General features: G+C 36.4%; 2 protein-coding genes across 4 annotated transcripts; one reads left to right on the top strand and one right to left on the bottom strand.

Annotated features, from left to right (window-relative positions):
* Positions 1–6,079: 6,079 nt before the first annotated feature.
* On the top strand, positions 6,080–7,481 carry LOC110116326 (remorin 4.1). Of its 3 annotated transcripts, none has more exons than XM_028694948.1 (2): positions 6,080–6,917; positions 6,974–7,481. In XM_028694948.1, the coding sequence occupies exons 1-2, from the start codon at positions 6,333–6,335 to the stop codon at positions 7,040–7,042; spliced, it is 654 nt and encodes a 217-aa protein (XP_028550781.1). In that variant the 5' UTR covers positions 6,080–6,332; the 3' UTR covers positions 7,043–7,481. The 3 variants fall into 3 exon arrangements, with proteins under 3 accessions (XP_028550781.1, XP_028550780.1, XP_020705530.1); XM_028694947.1 differs by having other exon boundaries at positions 6,082–6,917; positions 6,999–7,481; XM_020849871.2 differs by having other exon boundaries at positions 6,090–6,917; positions 6,993–7,481.
* Positions 7,482–13,926: 6,445 nt separating this feature from the next.
* LOC110116311 (heparanase-like protein 2) lies at positions 13,927–22,492 on the bottom strand. The gene is made up of 9 exons (XM_020849844.2): positions 22,280–22,492; positions 21,921–21,957; positions 21,640–21,823; positions 20,316–20,467; positions 19,736–19,969; positions 19,431–19,620; positions 18,694–18,819; positions 17,642–17,741; positions 13,927–14,506 (listed from the first exon to the last, which is right to left on the bottom strand). Exons 1-9 carry the CDS (start codon positions 22,490–22,492, stop codon positions 14,153–14,155), a joined length of 1,590 nt encoding a protein of 529 aa, XP_020705503.1. The 3' UTR covers positions 13,927–14,152.
* Positions 22,493–25,269: the final 2,777 nt, after the last annotated feature.

Genomic DNA, 25,269 nt, shown 5'->3' with positions numbered 1-25,269 from the left:
ATTAGTCTAACGAAATCAAAAGTATTTTAGTCCAAGTACATATGAGCTCAAAACAAGAATTTGAAGCATAATGAACCTTTCATCATATAATTTTCATATAATTTAATGGATCGAATTATCTCTAAATCTTGTATACTTGTAGGAAAAAAGTACATCTCAATTGAAAGAATAGAAAAAGCCCACGATCACTCAATTTTGATGTTATTAAGATATTTAAATGATAAAAGAATAGCTTATGATAAAGATACATAACATAGGCTGTTATATGAAATGTTAGAGGAAATTAGCTAAATTTATCAAAGGGGGGGTCTGCTGGAATTATTTACCACAAGAAAAAACCGCCGAAACTGTCGGAAATGGATGATTTTCCTGTAGTGAGTTTCATGGGCGGATCCCCCATGTATTTAGTATGGGTAAATGTCCACCCTCAAAAAAAATATTAAATATTTATAGAGATATTTTAAAATATTTTGGGCATTTTGCCCCCCAATCAAAAAAAAAAAAAAATTTGCTCTAATTTTATCAAAGCTATGCGTCTTTGCCCATCTCTCATAAAAATAAAAAATTATTCATCCTAAAAAAAGAAGCTAGATCTTTCCCTAATGAGTATATCTCATAATTTTCTTATATAAAAATTATGATCTTTTCTAAATATATTCATCTACATATCAATAATTTTTTCTATAAAACAAATAAAAATTTCACATTCCACATCACAAAATTTTCAATAAAAATCATTACCCAACTTGCAATCTCAAAAAAATCTTATCATATTAAGACAAAAATGGAAACTATAGAGAGATAGAGAAAGAAAAAGAGCCTCTTAGACCTAATTCTATTTCATTAATTCGAACCACCAATAAACGTTTTTTTTTTTTTTTTTTTTGAGGAAATAATTGAGATTGCGTAGAAATTACTTAACGAGTATCGCTTAATCACAAAGAATCCTAATGTCGGTAAACAAGACCTTTTGGCGCGACCTGGTGGAATTAATCTGCATCACCGGCCATGCACAGGTCACAATCTCGGTCCCATTTGTATGTACGAATTACATCCACAACAAACACTGACATGAAATTTCTCGGCCAGTATTTCCAGATAAAAACACACTAACTAACCACACGTGGCACCATTTCATCCGCCTTCTCCCACTTGTCATTAGATCACATCCACGGAGCAAAACTCCAAAGAGCATGTCTCCATCATAGAGAAAAGGACACGTCGGTTTAAGCCCAGGTGCTGTATTGCTATTGGTTGTCCACTTAATTCAAAAGCTTGAAATGCAAAAGATGCTTGCTTTTTCACTCTCTCTCTTTCTCTCTTTATTTATGGTTTATGTTATCCTTATCACTTAATTAAGAGCGATGCTTGATTTATGGCAACGTGGTGGGTTATTAACCGTAGGATCGAAGTGCCGCATTTACGATTGCCATGATGTCACACGAGTTCAGGTTGTCCCACTTGGCTGGCCCACAATAGGCACGTGTTCTGTACATATTTGGTGTCGTCTGAGATTCCACCACGTGTGAGTTTTAGATGGCGGGTACCCGGCGAGGTTATTAATTATTATAGTAAATAATTTAGGCTAAGATATTTTCATTTAAGATTTTTTTTTTTTAATTCATGGAAGAGTTTAATTTATATCAATTGAAATCTTTTAGGGGTTGAGAATTTCAACATTAAAAAAAAAAAGTTTAAAGTTTTAAAATTTTATTTAATATTATTTAATTTTAAACGTCATTTTTAACTTATAAATTAATATTTTATTAATAAAATAAATTATTTTATTTAATTGGATTGAATTGGTCATGGAGATATTTTTATAAATATATAAATATGATCAATTATGGATCAAATTGATAGATCCATTACCACAAAAATAGCACGGCCTTTTATTTTAATTTATTATAAGTCAGAAAATTACTAAATTATTGTTAGAAATTTCTGAAATTAAAATCATGCGATTGTAAAGTGTTTTTGTTTTTTTAAAACTCAGAAATAAAAGAAAATGAGGTTTGGCCCAATTAAAATAATTTCATTGAATAATTAAGGCTTGATTTTATAGTGGAAGACTAAAAGTTAGAAGAGAATTTAGGCATTAGAGTTATCCTTAAAAGATCTTTTGAGCTCTATTAATCATGAAGAGAAGGCAATGATCAAGAAGTGTAGTCTAATTATTGTGTTGATGTTAGATATCAAAGTTGGCATCAATAACGCATATCGGGCTTATTAGTAATAATGTCCATTGATGTTGTGAGTGATGACAGATGAAGAAGTTGGCGGGTGTCAACCTTGGTGCAATAACGTGCATCAACTTTATAGATAATTGCATAAGTCAACGGCATATTTCAACTTTATACATGATGACATACAACATTATTATTGGTGATGATGAGTGATGAAATGAACTGGTGTTGGTATTGGCGTCAACATCATGTATGGGATGTATAAAAGGATAACATTCATCGTTTTCGGCTATAAAGTCGACATGACATAATAGATAGATGATGGTGATTGAGAGACTGTAGTCAAGCGATGATTGTCAATAGATTGTAGTAAATAGATCATAGTTGGACAACGATGCTTAAGATAATATAATCTAATTATGGAGGTTGGACAAAAGTAGTTAAGTGAAGATAGTTCTTGACGGTGATCATTGGCTTTCATCATCGAGCAGGCTTTAAAATTTCTTCATGATTAAAAAAACTTACTGCATCAAAATTAGTTATCCTAAAGGCTAATTAACAAGCATAGTAACATACTTGATATATCTATATTCGAATTGAACCTTTTAATGAAGTTATAGTCAAATTAAACATCTTAAGAGTAAGGCCAAGTTGAGATGTGTAGAATAAAGTCCTTATAACATTTCCCTCTGTCCGTCTGCGATGCCCAGGGTTTTTTCCTCCCTCGTCTGCTGCTTCGGTTGGGTAACCTTTCTTCCCTAATTCTTTCTGTGTTTCTTTACCAGTTTCCTTCCTATGGCTGTGAATAAGTTAAAAGATCCTGGGTTTTTTGATGGGAAGGTTAAATCTAGGTCTTTTAGAGATGGTTTATCCGGAGAGTCAGCTTCACCGGACTTTCCCCCACTCAAAGTGTCTTCTCAACATGGATTGTCGGCTTTGCTAATCTCTGATGAGGAAATGCTCTCTTGTAATACCCTTCGAGCTAGTTTGCTTTAATCGAAAAGTTTCTGGGCTGTCGCCCGCTGCTTGATATGATCCATAATTTTTTTTTAATCTAAATCTTGCTATGGATTTCTCGGTTACTTTGTGGAATCCTAAAAATGTGTAGATTAAGCTTGTCAATGATTTAGATTATTGTAGGGTTTTCTCTCATCGCTCCTACTTTGTGAGCAACTACTTCATGAAGCTTTTTAAATGGACTCCACATTTTGTCATAAATGTGGAGTCTCCCATTGTCCCCATTCTGGTTTCTTTCCCCTATCTGCGCCCTCATCTTTTCTCTCTTGGAATTCTTCATGGCTTTGGGTTGTTGTTTGGTAGGACATTGAGAACGGATAATGCAACTACTAATGTCTCTAAGCCCTCTGTAACAATCATATTAGTGGAATTAGATGTTACAAAACATTATTCTTCTCAAGTCTGGCTTGGGTCGAAGACTATTGGTTACATTCAATCAGTTTAAATGGAAGAATTTGTTGTGTATTGCTTTCATTGTAAATCTTTGGACCATTCAAAGGATTGTTGCCCGATCCTCTTTCTGAATTAAGGTATTGTTCCTCCTGTCAAGGAGGGGATCACAACTGATGTTCATTCGTAGGATCTACAGGGTTTTAATATTAACCCTCACATTATTTCTGGTGGGGATACTTTAGGTGATATGGCAGAAAACCAATATCTTATTTGTGATCAAGAGAAAAAAGGCTGTTGTTCCTCCTATACTTTATCATGGGTTCCATGGGAACATGGTTGATTCTTCTCAGGATTAATGTGGTGTTGTTTTTTTTCGTCATGGTGGTTTTATTTCGCCTCTTGTTAAGGCCCTAGAGACGTTGGATATGCCATTAATTTGCTCTGATGATGTGGGGGTTGTGCTTTGGCTGTGAAAGATGTGGAGATGTAGGGGATTGGTGTGGTAGCAAGAAAAACTTAAATTTGTTCTACTTCGGATGATAGTGTGTTTTCGTCTATTCTTTTAGAGGGGTCAGTTTTGCCCTCTCTTGTTGGAAATACTGGTGTTGTCGATTTGCCTTTGGTTGGTGGGTCTGTGGAATCCCTTGTCGATGTGTCTATAGGGGTTATGTCCCCTAAATGCTTGATTGCTCAATTTGTTTCTACTTTAGGTGACACTTATTTCAGGCTTTCGGGTCAGGATGTTATATCTCCTTCACCATCTAGTGTGGATGGTGATAATTTTGGTGATGAACAAGTTGAGTCGCTTCAGAAATTATACGATCTAAGGATTTGTCAGATGGTTGATAAAGCTCTCTTGCTTGTCAGTTAACGTCGGGAGAAAATCTACGAAGAAATTTTTCTTTTGTTGTTGTGGTTGTGGCTTGTTTTTTGCTTAGCTTGTGGTATTTGTTGTTGGGTGAGCTAGGGAGTTGTCTTGTGCCAGGCTATTTGGTTTGATTTTGGGCTCGGGTTGTTCTGCTCGACCCTTCTGCAATTTGTGGGGGAGATTTTCCCTCTCATAGTCGGTTTCTTTTTTTTCTTCATGTTTTATGCAGGTTGTTTCCACCTTCTGGACTTTGTTCCGGGTAGCTTGGGTGCTTTTCGTGGAAGGTTGCTGGGGAGCTGTTATTTTATGCATTGGTTTTCTACTACTTACTTGTTTTTGTCATTTCTTGTGATTTTTTTTTGTTATGTATTTAGTTGGATCTAAAGCTCATAGGTTTTTATTCAAATGATGTCCCTTTAGTGAGCTTATGATCTATTAAGTATTTGTAACTTTTATCATTATTAACGTGCAAGCCCCGCTGTGATGATGTCCGCAGACTACCATCCTTCTGACCTCAGTCGCCTGTTGACTACAATTGACCTCCGTTGTCAAAAAACGGTCTTTCTGACCATTGTCGTACACTGACTACAATCCTTCTAATCACTGTCGCTAAATAATGGTCTTTCTAACCACTGTCTCCCACCGACTATGATCCTTCCGACCTCCATCGCCAAACAACATTCTTTCTTACCACTGTCGTCTGCCAACAACAATCTATCTGACCTCCGTCACCAAACAACAGTCTTTTTGAACATTGTCACCCGCCGACTACGGTCCTTCCGATCTCCGTCACTAGATTACTGTCTTTCTAACCTCCATTGTCCACCGACTATGGTCCTTCCGACCTTCGTCGCCTAATAACAATCTTTCTAACCTTCGTCCAAATGCAGACTACAGTCCTTCCGACCACCGTCACCCAAATACAATACTTCCGACCTCCGTAGCCTGCCAACTATAATCCTGCCGACCAAATGAACATATTGATATTGATTGTTCCAATTCCACCATGTAATGCACTCTATATTATGTATATTTGTTACATCAAACCAAGGCCTTTCCCACCAAGGATTGTCCTCATTTATAATCAACTGCAAATACTAGTGTATTCATTTAAACTAGGTTAGACCTCGTGATTTTTCCCCCCTTTTCAATATTTTTCACATAAAAACTCTAATGTCTCTTATAAACGCCACACCCTCTCTTTTATCAAATTGCATGTTGAATCTTCGTACAAAACTAAGACATTAAACTTTATATTTCTTTAACGCCACAAATATTCCAGGACTCAACAATAATCAAGAAAAACGATATTGTGACAACTATCCCTTTTAATGCAACTTTTATTTTGCCATACCATTTGTTTCACTTCTATGATTGTCTTTAAATCAAAATCTAAGAACTTTTTTTTCTTCTTCAATGAGATTTCTCTTTTTTTTTCTCCTTTAAATCAAATCTCTCTAAGCTTAATCCGACTCACCCTTTTTGGTCAGCAGGGTTGAGTCAAGTTCCTCGGAAATCCAAAAAAAAAAAATTTTTTTTTTTTTTGGGAAAATTATCCTTCTCTCCATAAAAGCATACAAATCTTGAAGCTTCGAAGAAAACAAGTTAAAATAGGAGACACACTCAGCAGTGAATACTGTGCTGTTGCCCCATCTACTTTTTAAGATCTAGCTCCGCTGTGCCACGCCATCCACATCCGCGGCGTCTGTCGCTCCTTTTTCTTACTTGCCCAATCTTTGTCCATCTTCTCCACTGTAATTCTTCTCCAATCCCTAACAAACAGAACCAACGTCAATCACGGTGATAGCCCTATTTCCTATTAATGCCAAGGACCGGAAGAATACCCACAACTCCTCGTCTATTCTAACATGTCTGAGGATCCCAGGGCCATCTCCTCGTCCGCCGCCGCCTCCGCCTCCACTGCTGGTGCTGCTGATGAATTCACGGAAATACGCGAAATCCACGCACTAAATCCTCCGCAGGCACCACCAACCCGCGGCCGAACCAGAGACCCTTGGGAGGTCGCCAGCCATCGCTCCACCTCTCTCTCTGTCGGCAGTGAGGTTGAGAACTTTACCTCTATGAGCCGCGAGTTCAACGCCATGGTTGTCGCAGGCTCGAATCTCCAAATCGATACAACGGCCGCCGACGGTAGCAGCAACTTGGGTAGAATTGGCGAGGACGTGCTGGAGGAGACAAATCCCCTCGCCATCGTCCCAGACACAAATCCTCCTTTCCCTTCCCCTCGCCGCCCGTTTTCTTCATCTTCGTCCGTGGCTGATGAGGTCTCCGTGCACCGCGTGAAGAAGGATGAGGTGAATGCCAAGATCTTGGCATGGCAGGGGGCCGAGATCGCCAAGGTCAACAACAGGTTCAAGAGGGTGGATGTCACCATCAACGGCTGGGAGAGCGAGCAGATTGAGAGGGCGACTGCTTTGTTCAAGAAAATTGAGGTATGTGTCGACTAACCCCCGCCTTAATATTGATTTTTTTTAGTATGAATTGATAGATTTTGGATGGTGATGAAGAGGAAGCTGGAGGAGAAGAGGGCGAGGGCGATGGAGAAGATGCAGAATGATGTTGCGAGGGCGCATCGCAAAGCGGAGGATAAGCGGGCTTCGGCGGAGGCGAAGAGGGGGATGAAGGTGGCTAGAGTGCTGGAAGTTGCTAATTTGTTGAGGGCGGTGGGTAGAGCGCCTTCAAAGAGATCTTTCTTCTGAATCTTTTTACCTATCGCTTGCAGTATCTTTTAATTCATCTATAGTAACACAAGTTCAAATTTATGATGCTAGCTTGTGTTTTATATTATCTATATTGTTAGAATGAGAAAGTAAATGGGATTTATAGGGAGGAATTTTATGAAGAATAGATAAATAGGGATTGATGGAGAGGAACATGTAATTATGGTAGGCTGGTTGATTAATTCTAGTTGCTGTAAACTAAGAACCAAAGGTATGTTTGATTGTATGCAGTTATTATTATGTTGAGTTTTGACAGATTTTCTTCTGAGAGTTTTACTTAGCTTATTTCTTGGTGGTTTTCATGATTGGTTACTTCTACTGAGAATTTATTAGATTTTGCAAGGTTTCTGATGCTTTTTAGATCAGTCATGGCAGCATATTTGAATTTTGGGATCTTATCAGTTCAGTTGTTCAATATTTTCTGTAGTTTTTGTTGAGGTCGTGCATTAAATCCCCGTATGTTAAATTTACATTTTGACACTTGAAACTTTAAAAAAAAAAATAATTTTGAAAGAATTAAAATAATTTCCCCATTAGTTAGGCAAATTATTAGATATTTAGATGCGGATATTGGACGGAGAGAACTGTCCAGTTTTCTCTCTGTCTACAGTGAAAACACAGTCAAAGCGTAGCTGTTACAATAACTGATCTTTTACTGTAGATAGAAAGAAACCCGGACGATTCTCTCTTCCGATAGCCGCACCTAATAATTTCTCCATTAGTTAAGTGATGACTGCATGGCTGCATGCCTAATTCATCTAATCATTTGCGTGTCATAAGTTGGGTAGTTATAGCGTTAGCACTTTGTAACTTTGCTTTTCATTCGCTTTATTTTATCTTCAAAATATGTCATGATAAAATCAGCTCGATTGCGGGAGTGGAATCTATGGACTAAAAATTCTTATAATATGGGGTTGGTACATTGCCATGGCCTATTGCTTTTCACCTAACATATAATTCAGGTCCATGCAAATTTTTATAAGTGGGTGACCTCAAATGTGTTTGTGCATTAAGTTTTATGGATTTTGCGGTGAATGGTCCCTATAAGTAAGTGGATTGCAGCTCACCCACTTGAACCAGCCAATGTTCATATGAGAATTACAAAAGGTTTTATACATTTTCTTGTCATTATTAAAGTTTGGTAAGGTTCAGTTATGTCGGGTTGTGTCATGACCTGATCCTACCCATGATCCGCCTGATTTGTTTATTCCACCCATCCTCTGTACGTTGTTCGCATGCACCCCTGAACCCGCCCAACCCTCAGGTCATGATTTGCCTGCACCTCTGTTTCCTGCCGACTCTCACTGAGTTCTCCACTTGACTTGAGCATTCACGAGCACCTTCCTGTCTTTAGATTCACTAGTTTTTTTTTTTAAGCGTAAAATAAGGAAGGACTCGTTTATTAGTTTACCTTCAAGTTGTTACTTTTTTATTTGTTTGTTCCTTTCCTCCTATTTAACAAATGTCGCTTGTAATTGATAAGAGCACTTCTATGTTAAAAAGGAAAAGAAATAGCTACTGTTGCGTCCTGGAATATTCACGGCGGTAGAGAAATATAAAATATAATGTCTTAGCTTTGTATGAAGATCCAACACACAAGCATATAAAATAGATTGTGTAGCATTCATAAGAGAAACCAGAGATCTTATGTGGAAACCCCTAAAAAGGGGGAAAACCCACGGGGTCTGACCCAGTTTGAATGAATCAACTATTATTTGCAATCGATTACAAATGAGGCCTTTCATTGGAGGGAAGGTCTTAGCTTGATATAACAGATATACATCACATAGAATGCATTATGAGGTAGAAATTGAGAGAACCAGTATTGATATGTTTGTTTAGTCGGTAGGACCTTAGTCAGCAGGCGACGGTGGTTGGAAGGATTGTAGTCGGCAGGAGACAGGGGTTAGAAATACCGTTGTCTGGCGGTGAAGGTCAGAAGGACCATAGTATGAGACGGAGGTCGGAATTACCGTAGTTGGTAGGAGATAGGGGTCAGAAAGACCATTGTCGTAAGACGGTGGTCCGACGGGAGTCAAGACGTTAAGTGGTGGTCCGGTGGAACACCGGCATCATGTGTTGGTCCGGCGGAACACCGACGTCAGGTGGTGTTCCGCCGGTGGAACTATGGGCGTTAAGTGGTGGTCCGGTGGAACTCTAAACATCAGGTGGTGGTCCGGCGAAACTCCGGGCATCATGTGGTGGTTCGGTGGAACACCGGGCGTCAGGTTGTGGTCCGGCATAACGGCATCATGTGTTGGTCTAGTGGAACACCGATGTCAGGTGGTGGTCCGACGGAGCACTAGCGTCAGGTGGTGGCCCAGCGGAACTACAGGAGTCTGTTGGTGGCCCGGTGGAACTCTAGGCGTCAGGTGGTGGTCCAGCGGAACTCCAGGCGTCAAGTGGTCCAGGAGGAGCAAGGAGGCAAGAGCGATTATTATATCCAGTGAACGTACGCAGATGAATGTTCGGTTTTAGGCAAAAAAGCGTCTGTACCGAGTTTTTTGAAAAAACTCGGTACACCTCGGTACTCTGTACTCGGTACAGGCGTTTTTTTTGCCTAAAACCGAACGTTCCTCTGCGTACGTTCACTGGATAAAATAAAAGTGCCTTGTTTAGGGCCCCTTTTCAAGAGGAATGAAGGGGTCTATTTATAGATATTCTAGAGTAGCATGACCCGTAAATAGGAGGAAGATCAAGAATAAATGAGGAGTAGTTTGGATGGACGGCCGATGTTGAATCCCTTGATCATGGACCGTTTGTTGGGGATTTTAATGTCTTAGTTATTTCAGAATTCAATGATCTTGGGCTCGTTGATTTGTCTTGTCGAGCCGCTCAATTTGACTATAAGCATGTCTGTCACGTTTGTAAACCGTTTGGTAGGCCAAATTGTGGTTCGAACCTTCCAACAGCACTTCGGGTCCTTGATTTTGGACCCATTTGGGCTCGGATTGAGTCGAATTTGGTGTCGTTGAGTTCATATTCTCGAGATGTTCAGTTCGGCTGTAAGTTTGCTGAAATCGGAGTTCGGATGATCCCAAATTTAATTTTGGAAGTTTCCGACTTGATTTTTTCTCGAGATTCATGCCCGATCTAGATAGTTTTTTGAGGATGCATCAGCTACAGTCCTTTTTTTAAGGCTCGCATAGTCCCTGTTTGGTTTGGTTATGCCCTGTCCTTTATGGATAGGAACATACACGTCGTGTGGTGTACTGTACTGCAGTACTGGTAGCTGCAATAAATTAAACTTTGCCCCATTCCTGGAAAGTTCCAAACCCGTCGTGTCACGGAAGCTTACAGTAACGGGTAACAGTTATGGCAGGCTTATTAGGTTGGGGCAGATTATCATATGCATTATTTAGTACTCATGCCATAGAAGTTTTTGGACTCCATCAATATGTGGCAGCCATCCTCCATATTTTTTTTTTTTTTTGGGACATTTAGGCCATTTAAGTCAAATTCATACACACAACGTATACACAAAGACTCGAACCCAAGACCTCTTAGTTGGAAGCATAAGCTCTCAACCAACAAGTCAAGGTGAGATGTGTCCATCCTCCATATTTGAAGAAGTAGCATTCACTGAATTCAAGGACGTATTCAGCTTTAATTTTTAAAGGGGTAAATTTATTAGTAAAAGTGTTGAGTTTTTTTTTTCATAAATATCCTTACAATTAAAATCTGTTCCGAATGCACTGTCTCTCGACCCTTATTTGTTCATGGTTGTACGCTTCGCAGATATGTCGGGGGTCCAAGGGGGCAGCGCCCCCTGGCAGGGTTCGACTGCAGGGTCAAGGAGCAGCACTCCTGTGTGGGTTTCCGGCTACCCCGGAACATATTTTGGTTGTAAAGATATTTTTAGATTATCTTTACTATTTCTTTTTATATTTGGTTCATCATTCCCTAACAATAACATCTCTACATAATGTGTTTAATTATGTTGGGGCAATTGTCTAAAAAATATAGTATTTTAAAACTTTTAGATAGGGCAATTGCCTAAAAATTAATTCTTATAGTAAAGACTAAAAAATATATAGATGGGACAAATTATCTAAAAAATCATATAATAAAGAAAAAAAATTGAGGGGAGGCAATTGCCCCCCGGCCTTTAGGTGGGTCGGCCCATAACTGAATCAACGAGTGGTCCACTGCCCTCCCCAACAAGGCAACAAATGCCTTAAAAGTTTGACAGTATGGAACTATTTGTTTGGTGAGGTTATGAATAAAAAAAAAAACGACTATTGTGACTAGCATGCTTGCAACTGATGGGCGGTTTCATGATAATTGAATTGGACCTTTACAATCGATAAAATAACTTCAGGCGATTACTATAGTTATGGCTGGACACTTTTCATTGTGATTTAGCATCTTCTTTGTTATACTCAGCCCGCAGGCTTTCTCTAAGTTAGGCTTTCATTTGGAAATATTTTCAGCTGTTCTTTCTGCTTTTTAAATATCCATCACATCATAAGTTTGATTTTTTTTTTTTTTTTTTTTTTTTTTTGGAGGGGAAGCTTTGTCCTTTGGCCCGGAAAAACCCCGGTCGACCTAGCATGCAACCCACACCAATTTACACGGGCCAACACTTAAGGCTTTCACTGCTTGCCAAGGGATTTGAATCCGAGACCTAGGCTTTGCCCAGCCGGCTCTTCACCACCCGGACAAACAGCGGTGGGTATAAGTTTGATTTTTATGAGAAGGTGCAAAGACTCGATGAAAGCATTATTCTGTATCTGCATCTCTCTACCAAAAGCTTTATACAGCTTGCGCACTTTCAATTCTCTTTTAGGGTTGCAAAATACTCTTTAGGTTGGGGGGGAATTTGAAGGCCTTAATTCAGTTTATTAAAAAAAAAAAGAGAACAAAAAGATTACTCTCAAGAGGTAAGAAATCAGTAAAAGGTGTGTGAGTTTATCTTAATTGGTCTAAATATTCCACAAAATATATATATTGGAAAGCTATTATATTAGTCCCATGAGCTCTTTAGTGCTTATTTGAAGCCTTTCTAACTTGAAGATGAGTTCAAAATAGACTATTCAAGTGATACAAGTGTGCAAAGAAGATTATAAAGGGAATAGCTTAATTATATTATTAATCATATAATTATTAGTCATCAAACAAATTTTTTATATTTCTATGATCTTAATTTCTCACGTGTTTACTAAATTTGTGTCATGCTAAATTCCCTACCAATTTTATTAAATTTGCTAAAATGGTTTTATATTTTTTTAATTATTGATTGATTTTTTATTTAGTTAATTATAATATTTTCATCAGTAAAATAATTTGAGATTAATTTTTATTTCATTAGATTCATTACATGGATATATAATATTATGTATTTGTGTCAACTAAGTTGCTATGGAGTTCATAAAGGAAAGGAAAATGTTTAACCCAATTTACTAAGGAATTACATGTAATGAATAGATGACACCAACAAGTGAAGGCCCAAACAATCAAGGAACATGATATTTATAGTGGTTTGACTAAGGCTTCGTTTGGGACTGTTTTCTTTCTGCTTCATAAAGTTGTTTTCTAGTACAAAAATTAAAATTTTCCCATCCAAAATGTGCTAAACTTGTAAGTGTAGGGTTATGGTTGTTCTCAAGAGAATGGGCAGGAAGTAAAAAAAGAAAATGTGATGACAATGTTTAGGAGCAAGAAGAGTGTGGCCATATGGTCCTTATGTTGAGCACTTGGGATTTGGTATAGTGGTAGAGATCAAGCCTTTGGAGATTTTGGGAATCCAAGAGATTATTTTGTAGTTGCATGTTGCTTGAGTATTGATATTTTTCATTTATCGTCATCATCAGACACTTATCTACATCAAATAAATCATCAATATTCATCTTCTCAATCATTCATTCTTCCATTTTATTAAGAAAATGACTAAGCTCGTCACTCAGTCACTTGACTTTTTTTTCTCCACGCTAATCATTGCTTGAATCATGCTAACAACTATTTTTTATCAGCTACTAAAGTACACTAAGGCACCTGTAGAGAAGAGTTGGAGGCAGTAACTCAGGAGGTTCGTATCGGATGACCATCGCCTTTCTGGCATCCAAAGAGTCAACACCGACTATTCTTAGGGAGATCTTGAAGGAGAAGACTGTAACAGGGAGACCTAGGGAAAGCTTCAAGAAACTCATAGAAATTGAGTTACAGTAAAAGAGGGCGAAGGGGCTGTGTTTCATATATGAGGAGATGTATACACTGGAGCATAAGTTTAAGGAGCAAACTCTTTAGGTTCTCACCATTTGTGATGACGAGGAAATTGAGGAAGGAGTCGTCTTTCCACCTTGCAAATAAGGTGGGTCTTTGGGATGAGAGTATTGATGAACTGGCCGATTTTATTGAGAGGAGATTATGAAGTTTTATAATCAAGAGAGAGTGGTTTATAAAAGCTCTTAATCAAAGGGAAATTATTTATGAAAGTTTTAATTATAATTGTGAGGGAATTATTTAAAGTAAGAGATCTGATCTGAATTCAAATATGAGAAGGAATTATTTATGAAAAGTGTGCTGATTTGGAAGGGAATTAGGATAGTCTACTTAAGGCTGATAATAGGGTACTTTCAAGTTTACATATGTATGTTTTGCTGAAATTAGATTGCTCTTAATGTGTTTGGGCTCTAGCCGATGGCTAGAGATTTGGAAGAGCCTGATCTTTCTCTTCAATAGAAGATCCATTGTATCCCATTTGTTTCCTTCCTTATTTCATCAAACAAAAAGGTTTTGCTCTCATTATTCCTTATAATTCTTCTTGTGAATTGTGTTTGGACCGCTGAAAAAGCATTAAATTTCTAAGAGCACTTCCTAACAAAATCTGTTTCTTCTCATAAGCTTTTTCCAATTTGGTAAGCACTTAATTACCATGAAACAAAGATATAAAGTAAATATTATAGGATTAGATAGATGCATATACATGCTGCATAAATCCTGATACCCTAATTCTTTACAGGGCATGCTGGAGCACGAAAGTCTTTAAATCTAACAAAGAGAATTGAGAGAGGAGAGATCTGCACAGTAGCGTTTGGATGAGGACCAGAAGAGATTGGATTTATTTCGGGAATATCTTTGGTGTGTGTGAGCTTCAACTGCTTCCCGTTAAGAAGAACTACCCTGCTCTGAAGCTTGCCATGTTTTGGTGTCAAGTGGTACTCTTCTCTTTCTCCTTGCTCCAGAATTTCACTTGTTGAAATTTTTCCCATTTTGGGTGGATATAAATTCATATCATTTTTTACTGAAACATTAAAAGTTGTGGAGTTGGATAGATTAATCAGCAACATAGTAACACCAGCCTGCACAAGAAATAGAAATATGCAATCATTTAATACAATAAATTAGGTAAATATGATTATGAAGGATGCAAAATATTCTGCCATGATAACTAGCGGTGCTAAAAATAAAAAACTAGGGGTGCTAAAATAGTTGTGAAATGTTTTTGTAATGAAAACAAATACAACGTTTTTGTAGGGTTTCAAAACCTTCTCAAGCTTTTTTGTGTCGATTTAAACTGCTACTAAAGAGCTGTCCCAAACAAAATCTAAGGCTTCGTTTGGGACGGCTTTCTGTATGCTTCTTAAAATAGTTTTCTAGTTCAAAATTTTTAATTTTATACTAAAAAACTGCTTTAAGAAGCAAGGTTTCATCTGAGACTGCTTTATTATTGCTTCTTAAAGTAAGTTTTTAAATTTTTATATTAAAAAATTGATTTAAGAAGCAATAAAAAACCTTCTTAAATGAAGCCTAAAGCTCAATATTCCGGCTGTGAAAGCCCTAATTCTTTTTTTTTTTTGGGGACATTTAGGCCATTAAAGGCAAACTCACACACACAACGCATACACAACGACTCGAATCCTGGATCTCTTAGTTGGAAGCCTAAACTCTCAACCAATAGGCCAAAAAGAGTTGTGTAAAGCCCTAATTCTTGGTAGCATGATTTGTATAAAAAATAGGTACTGATATGGGATAATGCATATTGATCGAGTTGGTGTCCTTGCCTTGTTCTTAGCGCAATGAGTGTATGCTCGCAGATATGGAGAGCCGTCATGAAGGGTTTGTAGAACTTCTGGTCCCATCAATTTGCTCCACAACAAGGCACTGATGAAGAAAGTAGAGGATTAGGATAATCTTGCTCAAAATGTTCTAATTATTACTAGAATTTAAGTTATGGTCTCTTTTTTTTATAAATGATTAAACAATAATTTTTAGTAATAGTTTAGTTCAAAATTTTGAACTAATATTTTTAGGGGCTATTTGGTTTAAAGTAAAATGGGTATAAAGCATTTCAAAGACAAGGTTTTGAAAATATTGGTATTTAATTTGAAGAAAAATAAATGCAGTATAAAATTTTGATGCATTTGCAATCCACCCTCCAATTCAATTTTGGTGTATTTGAGATTTCTCAAATTTGGACTATTTCAAAATATATTATAAATTCATTATCATTGCCACTGCCGGACTCCAATTGCCGCGCGTCGCTGCTGAAATTTGTCATCGCGAGTCACCACCAACCTATGTCTACCCCATGCTATCGGTCTCCACCGGCTACCAGTCGTCGTTGTCCACTACCATCACTGCCCACCCCATCTCTGGGTGCTGCCAGCCACTAGACACTAACCAACACCGTTGTTGTCGACCACCATCGACACCCTACCATCGGCCATTGACCACCACCATATTTGTAATAAACACCACATTTTTTTTTTTTACATCAATCCAAACAACAAAAATAATCATGTTTATTTATTTTACACTCATCTAAATAATTTTAAATACACTGCATTTCTTTTACACTGTATTCCCTTTTAAGCCAACCAAACAGCCCCTTGGTCACAATTTTGACATTATAATTCTTTTTTAAAGAAGAAGAGTGACTAATTGTTGATATTATTTAAAATAAAACGTAGTAAATAATTATCATTATATATGAATATTGTTAGCCATATAAGCGTCGGGGGGAGTAGTACTTTCATTTTAAAAAAATATATATTACCGACACCAAATATTTCAAATACTTAGTGAAATGAAGAATTTATATTGAATGAAATCAAAGAAATAAACTGACCTATAGTAATCAGGATTAGGTTTAAAATTTGTAGTATTGAGGAGAGCATAGTTCCCTCCTATCAAAGTTTGTCTGCAGTAGACCTTATGGCCAAACACTGATGCCATACCAAGCTGATCTAAGTACCTACAAGAAAAATATTCAAAATACAAACCGATGTGAGACACTTTGAGAGTAAGGCTCTGTATGTATGGGACGGCTTTTTTATTGTTTCTTAAAATTATTTCTTGCCATGTTTTGGTGTCAAGTGGTACTCTTCTCTTTCTCCTTGCTCCAGAATTTCACTTGTTGAAATTTTTCCCATTTTGGGTGGATATAAATTCATATCATTTTTTACTGAAACATTAAAAGTTGTGGAGTTGGATAGATTAATCAGCAACATAGTAACACCAGCCTGCACAAGAAATATAAATATGTAATCATTTAATACAATAAATTAGGTAAATATGATTATGAAGGATGCAAAATATTCTGCCATGATAACTAGCGGTGTGCTAAAAATAAAAAAAATAATAAAAATTAAAAATTAAATAAAATAAAAATAAAAATAAAAACTAGCGGTGCAAAAACATGAAACGGCGCCTTAGATGGTTTGGTCACATAAAACGGCGGCCTTCCAATGACCCGGTTAGGACAATAGAGGTGTTAGATTTGACTTATGTTAAGAAAGGTAGAGGCAGACCTAAAAAAGACTTGGTTAGAAAATATTACGAATGACCTTCTTTATTAGATTTAAACGAGAATTTGACCTTTAATATGACACAATGGAGAAAAATGATTCATGTAGCCGACCCCACGTAGTGGGATAAAGGCTTGATGTTGTTGTTGTGGTGCAAAAACAGCTGTGAAATGTCTTTGTAATGAAAACAAATGCAACATTTTTGTAGGGTTTCAAAACCTCTGCAAGCCTTTTTGCAGTGATTTATACTTCGTTTGGGATGATTTTTTTGTTGATTCTTAAAGCAGCTTTTTAGTATTTATTTTTTTTACTAGAAAGCTGCTTTAAGAAGCAACAAGAAAGTCGTCTCAAATGAAGCTTTAAACGGCTGCTAATTATTTGGAACAACTTTTTTAATATTTTTTAAATCAATTTTTTTAGTACAAACTAAAAAAATTGTATACTAAAAATTTATTTTAAAAGCTGTCCCACAGCTTTATTATTGCTTCTTAAAACAGCTTTTTATTACAAAATATTTTATTTTTATACTAAAAAAATTGATTTAAGAAGCAATAAAAAAACCGTCCTAAAAAAATGCCTAAAGCTCAATATTCCGGCTGTGAAAGCCCTAATTCTTAGTAGCATGATTTGTATAAAAAATAGATACTAATATGGGAAAATGCCTATTGATCGAGTTGGTGTCCTTGCCTTGTTCTTAGCGCAATGAGTGTATGCTCGCAGATATGGAGAGCCGTCATGAAGGGTTTGTAGAACTTCTGGTCCCATCAATCTGCTCCACAACAAGGCACTGATGAAGAAAGTAGAGGATTAGGATAATCTTGCCCAAAATTTTCTAATTATTGCTAGAATTTAAGTTATGGTATCATTTTTTTTTAATGATTAAACAATAGTTTTTAGTAATAGTTTAGTTCAAAATTTTGAAATAATATTTTTAGTGGTTACTTGGTTTGAAGTAAAATGGGTATAAAGTATTTCAAATACAAAGGTTTTGAAAATATCTGTATTTAATTTGAAGTAAAATAAATACAGCGTAAAATTTTGATGCATTTGCAATTCATCTTCCAATTCAATTTTGGTGTATTTGAGATTCCTCAAATTTGAACGATCTCCAAATGTAATATAAATTCATTATCATTGTCGGTGCCTATCTCAAGCTGCCACCATAGCCATTGAAATTTTTCGCCAAGGGTCGCCGCGCACCTCTGGCCACAGCCCGATATTAGTCTCCGCCAACCACCGGCCCTCATCATCGTTGCCCACCACCATCGCTTGCCATCACCACATTTCTGGTTGCCGCCAGCTATCTCCCTCCCACCGTTGTTGTCGGCCACCATCGACGCCCTACCACCGGCCATTAACCACCACCATATTTGTAATTAATACCACACATTTTACTTCAATCCAAACAACAAAAATAATCATTTGTATTTATTTTACAATGTCTTCCCTTTTAAGCCAATCAAATAGCACCTTAGTCACACTTTTGACATTATAATTCTTTCTTTTAAAGAAGAGTGACTAATTGCTGATATTATTTAAAATAAAACTTAGTAAATAATTATCATTAGTTATGAATATTGTTAGCCATCTAAGCGTCGGGGGGAGTAGTAATTTATTTAAAAATATATATATTACCGACACCAAATATTTTCAAATACTTTGTAAAATTTGAGCATGATTAAAATATTTATAGTGAAATGAAGAATTTATATTGAATGAATTCAAAGAAATAAGCTGACCTATAGTAATCAGGATTAGGTTTAAAATTTGTAGTATTGAGAAGAGCATAGTTCCCTCCTATCAAAGTTTGTCTGCAGTAGACCTTATGGCCAAACACTGATGCCATACCAAGCTGATCTAAGTACCTACAAGAAAAATATTCAAAATACAAACCGATGTGAGACACTTTGAGAGTAAGGCTCTGTATGGGACGGCTTTTTTATTGTTTCTTAAAATCATTTTTTAGTACAAAAATTTTTTAAACTAAAACTTTTTGTACTAAAAAGATGATTTAGAAAGCAATAAAAAAATTGTCCCAAACAAAACTCAAGTCATGTTTAATCAATAGATACAAAAGTTTCTTCATGAATGCAATTAATTAGGATCGAGAACAAATTAATTAGAAAATAGTTGTAATTACATAAACTAAAAATCTAGTTATGAAATACACTGTGGTTTCGTTTGGGACGGCTTTCTTACTGCTTCTTAAAACAACTTCCTAGTACAAAAGTTAAAATTTTTGTACTCGAAAACTGCTTTAAGAAACAGTAAAAAAACCGTCCCAAACGAAGCTTATATGCAAGCATAAAAGCTTATAAATAACATATTTTCTTATGTTAATTGATGAGTTAAGGTTGCTCCGTGAGCAAGCATAATTGTTATGCATTCTAGGAAAAAAAATGATGAACTATATTAAGTAAAAAACTAAACCCATTTTATTAAAGAAAACTATAGATTCAACGCAGCAGCTTCTCACCAAAAGCTATTGACAAAAGTATTTGAAACGCCTTTGGCTCCACTATTGTATGCACCTCCAGCTTCACCAACCCATGAAGAACTCCATGGCCCAAAGTTTCTGATTGTGAGAGCCACATTCTTGAATGTTTGAACTATATAATCGAGATAGTAAGGATCCAAGATCTTCTGCAGTATTCCTTTATCATCTCCTAGAATATGAGAAGGCAACAAAAGGGGAGAAGAAAAGCTTTGTCAATATTATTCAAATAAGTATCATCTTCTATAATAATGTAAAAAATATATATATTTGAAGAACTATCTAACCTCCACCAAGGTTGTAGATGTGATGTGTCACACCATTAACAACATCAGGCCCTGTGATTTGAAGCATTTTATTAAACCAGGCTTGGTCGAAGAAGCCTCCAGGAGCTAAAATCTTCGGTTTTGAGGAAGATTTTTGGTATAATTCATCAATAAGAGCCTTCAACGCAATCAAATCCTTTCCATATTGTTCAACTTCAACCCTCGCACCGATCCCACCTCCCGATAGCTCGTTTCCTATTTATGTACAAAACAAATTGTAATTAGAAGAAGAAAAATGATAAATCGTTGGAGGCAAACAACTTAACTCCTCTAATTGATGAGAAATTATTCTGTGCGGACACCGAACGAAGAGAATCGTCCGGTTTTCTCTCTATCTACAGTAAAAGCGCAAAGAGAACATCGGGCAGTTTTCCCATCTGGTGTCCGCATAGAATAATTCATCCTAATTGATGTAATTATGTGAGTATTTTGGTTCAGACTTTCTCAATAAAGAGGAACATTCTTACTCTTAGAAAAAAAAACATTTTGCAATTCAGAATTAATTATGATTCATGGGTAAGTTTAAAAGTTCAAAGAATACCTAACTCCCAGGAATCAATCTTATAATTCTTTGAGATGGTGTAGTTAATAAGTTCACGAGCATTGGTGGAGTCCCAATCACCAACATAAAGGCTTGTTGATGGAACTTTTGCTCTACCATAGAGTGCATTGAGCCCAAAGGTTAACACAGCTCTGCAAATTATCCATCAAAAAAACATATACAGAATCACCATAATTTTACATTGAATGGCATCAAAATTGATCCTATCACAAAAGCTCAAATTAGATATAGAAAGTTTGGAAAAATGATTCAAGGCTTTGTTTGGTAATGGTTGCTGTTGTGTTGTGTTGTGTTGTGTTGTCTTATGAGATTAAAGCTTCGTTTGATATGGCTTTCTTACTGTCTCTTAAAGCATCTTTTTAGTTTTTGTGTTAGAAAGCTGCTTTAAGAAGCAGTAAGAAAGTCATCCCAAATGAAACCTATGGTTTTATTGGGGAGAGGTTTCTTACTGCTTCTTAAAGCAGTTTTTTAGGACAAAAATTTTAATTTTTTCCTAAAAAGTTGCTTTAGGCTCCATTTGGGACGGCTTTCTTTATACTTCTTAAAGTAGCTTTCTAGACAAAAAATTAAAATTTTTATACTAAAAAGTTGTTTTAAGAAGCAATAAAAAAGTTGTCCCAAACAAAATCTTATAGTCTTAATAAGCAGTAGGGGTGTCAATATTGGACACGACCCGAAAACCTGACTCGAACTCGACCTGAAATTTCGGGTTCGTGTTGATCCAAACCCGAACCGGGTCGGGTTCGGGTTGACCAGAAAACCCGATAATGACCCGGAATGATCCGTTGCCAGCCCTGACCGAAGCTGCCGGCATCGCTTCGAGTGTCGCGTGTTGCGTCTGCATGCCGCGCAGCTGCCCGCTTGCCCTCCGCAGAATTGCCCGCCTCGCCGCTGTCGGCAGCGCCGCTGCCCGTCTGCCCACCACTTCCCGCTGTGAACCCGCGCCGCTGCCCGCTTGCAGTGGATAATGGGTAGTGACAGGTTGACCCGAACCTGAAGCAGGTTGGGTTCGGGTCTAAAAAATCGACCCGTTTGTAAAAACAGATCGGGTTCGGGTTGATCCGAATTATGCCGGATCAATTCTGGGTTGACTCAAACCTGACCCGTTACCTGAAATTGACACCCCTAATAAGGAGAAAGCCATCCTAAACAAAGCCTGAATCATCTTCACACTTATACAAAAATAATCATTTTTCTCTGTGTGTTGCCATGCAGTATAAATTCGCATGTGTATCACACATATCAAAATTGTGTTATACTAATTTGTCAATATTCATTCACGAAGATAAGATAAGATCGTTACCCAGCTTTGCTAAGTACTTCATTGAGCTTGTCCCATCTGGGCATGTCAAGGCATCCAGTAGAGAAACCGAAGAGCCCTTCTTTCAACTTTTCAAAACTGTGGCATGGGGGTAAATTTCTCCCAACATTGTATATGACTTGATCTTGAAGAGAGCCACCCAACCTTATCCTTAAGGAACTGAAAGCTGCATTTAATTTGAAATGAATACCAGTAATTCACCTATCTTACTATAATATGCATACCGAAGTGAAGTTAAATCCCTTCAGATCCCATAGCTATACCTTTAATAGCATTGTTCAGAATAGTATTATTCAAGTTCTGCAACCAAAAAGAGTTGAGCCAATTGTTACTGATAATGTTTAAGGCTCAAAAAAAAATATTCTTTGATCCACACTCTCTATCACGAAAAATTATTCTGTGCGGACACATGACACAACTAAAGTCCAGAGCCCAATGAAAATGCGTCACGTCACCTGGTAACAAGCTGTACCAAGCTACAGTACCGAGTAGTACCGTCGACGTGACACATTTTTATTGGGCTCTAGATCATGTCCGGCGTCCGCATAAAATAATTACTCCTCTAACATGCACATGCATTCTAAATTATATTGATTATGGTATACATTTTATACTAAAATACCAGGTTAATAATGGAAGACTTTCCCCATGGGCACATATTGTAGTTGCATTTCTCTGGAGGCCACCAATCCAAAGTTGCACAGATGAAGTTCCAATCTGTCCTCGCTATAGTTGTCACAGACTGGACGGAAATGGTGACTTCTTCCTGCAGACTGTGAGGAATGTTTGAAATGATAAGTAGAAGGGAGAACAAAATAGTTAATCTGCTGATCATCTCTTTCATTTTTTTCTTTCTTTCTGTATTAGGCACTGGTATTTTACAGAGGAGAATGCTCCTTTAAATATATTGTAGTTAGATGTTTAATAAGCTTATCTTGTTTTCAGTTTTCTGTATAGATAAGATCAAAATAAAAGTTCTAAAATTTGGCTTTGAGGCAATAACAAATCCTGGCATTTTTTTATTAAGATAATAATCACGGAGGATTAGTCATGTTAACTAAATTTAGTCAAATTTAGTTGTTCATCCTTACTCCATAGAACTGTTAATGATTAGATAAAAGCGCAGAAATTGAGTAAGATTTTAAGTTGAGCTTAACATATGTGGATATTTCTCATGCAACTTATGGGTGAGAATGTTGTAAATTTGAATTTATTTAATTTGAATTTGGCTATAATTGAAATGAAGAACAATTGAATTGACCATAACTGTTTGCTAATAATGAAGCTATTGGAGTGTTTAGATTATCCGTCGATGATGGTGCGGCGGAGTGAGCTCTTTGATAATTCTGATGCATGATATTTTACTTAAAGCTTCATTTAGGATAGCTTTTTTATAATTTTTTTAAACTGTTTTTATTATAAATTTTTTTTGAACTAAAATTTTTTGTTAAAAAAATTGCTTTTGAAACAGTAAGAAAGCTGTCCCAAACAAAACCTTAATTTGTTAGAAAGTCTTTGATTTAAAGAAAATAAGAAAAAAATCTGAAGAGCTTTTATTTACTATATGATTACAGTCATTTAAGATTTCGTTTGGGATGGCATTCTTACTGCTTCTTAAAATAGTTTTTAGTACGAAAACTTTATTTTTTAGTACTAAAAAATTATTTTAAGAAGCATTTTAAAAATAGTCCCAAATGAAATCTAAATTGAACAAATGCCTCATCATTTTTATTTTCCAGAAAAAAAAAATCTATGTAAAAAAATTGTGCTGCTAATGTAAAGAGATCATTAGTATGAAGGTCGAATTTAAGGATGATATTATTATTTTATATATTTTTTAATTTAATGCAATAGTGAATAATTATTAAGAAAAAAATTAACAAAAAACAAAACAAAACATTTTTCGAGCGTCTGATCTTTATTCTCCACTACAAGGGATGATGTCAGATCATTTAAAGAAGTTTTAAAAGGCTGTTCTTTAGAAAGAAAAAAAAAAAGGATAAAGGATAAAAAGGAGGAACCATTTCAATTACCTTAATGTCATAACTATAACAATCGGCTTTACTTAGCTTAGTGTTTGATTACACTTTAGCAGAAGCGATTTCAAAGCCACAGCTTATAGCCTTTTAACTGCAACCGTGGAACTTTTATTTGGTTCGGTCACCTAACGTAGATCTACGTTCGGACACCAGTAAAATAGTGTCACGTGTTCTTACTCTTTACCACGCGGCCCGACAACCCGACCCGGGATTGCTATGTTGGCGTATTGCTAGGTATTGCTCGGTATTGGTCGATTTTGCTCGGCTATAACGATAAATACCATTCTGTGAAGACCAATACCGAGCATTTCCTCGGTATTGGTCTTCATAGAGCGGTATTTCTTGTTTTTGCCAAGCAATACCTAGTAACCAAGCAATACGTGAACATAGCAATTTTGGGTTCCGGTTCCGATCAGGTCTTCGGGCCGCGTGATAAAAAGTAAGAAGACGTGGCGAAATATTATTAGCGTATGAACGTAGAGCTACATCAGGTCACCTGACCTAATAATTGTTCGCAACCGTGGGATGGCTACTGGGTTTGATTGAAATAAATTACTGAGCCATTATAAAAAGTTCAACCGATTAAACACTAATTTTGATATAAATATATGAATTCGAAATTTTTATGAACAACTTTGAGATAATTTAAATTCTATTTAGAACAAATTTATTGTCAAATAAATTTAAATCAAGTCATGAAGGTATAGTTGAAATTTTTGCAATAATATTTGAAGCGCTGAACGATCTTTGAATTTTACGTAATTTTACGAAAAAAAGATTAATGGGCCTAAGATCAGTCGATTATAATATCTTAAATGTTTAATGAGCTGACTATTATCAAAATAATCAATGTGCCTGGTCAAATAGAATATTAGAGGTTGTTTGGCTAAAATAATTAAAATAACATTAATAAAAATCTTTAAATAGCCCCTCATATTATCACATAAAGAAGATTTTGACCTAAAATTAGAGAGATATTAGAGCACTGAAGAATTTTAAAACTCTATAGTTTGATCGAAGTCAGTGATCGCCACTAGCAACGACTGTGGCTCGACCATTATTGCCTCACTGTCATCATACTTCGCCACCAATATTGACATTGCTATCAACTATCATCTCCCAATAGTAGTGATATATTCTCATAAAATTATCTTGATCGGGCACGAATCTCGAGGCAAAAACCTACCCGGAAACTTCAAAAATTAAATTCAAGAGCATTTGAACTCCGATTTCAGCGAGCTTATAGTCAAACTGAGAGTCTCGGAAATACGAACCCAACGACACCAAATTCGACCCAATCCGAGCCCAAATGGGTCTGAATCATGGACCCGAAGCGTTGTTGGAAGGTTCAAACCGCAATTTGAGTTACCAAACGGTCTCCGATTTTGACGAGCTTATACTCGAATCGATAATGATAATTTCCTTACACCAAAAATTTTAACAGCATATTAATTGAAAAATGGACAGGCACATAATTTTCAACTTCCAGGACAATTTTTAATTAAAATATTCACTATATAAGTGAAGATTAGAGTAAAATGATTACAAAATATGGATTACTAGCTTGACTCTT

Source organism: Dendrobium catenatum, unplaced genomic scaffold (genome assembly GCF_001605985.2).
Source record: "Dendrobium catenatum unplaced genomic scaffold, ASM160598v2 fragScaff_scaffold_601, whole genome shotgun sequence".
NCBI classification, from domain to species: Eukaryota; Viridiplantae; Streptophyta; class Magnoliopsida; order Asparagales; family Orchidaceae; genus Dendrobium; species Dendrobium catenatum.
Note: the sequence above shows the minus strand (reverse complement) of the source record. Positions and strands in the feature narration are given on the sequence as shown.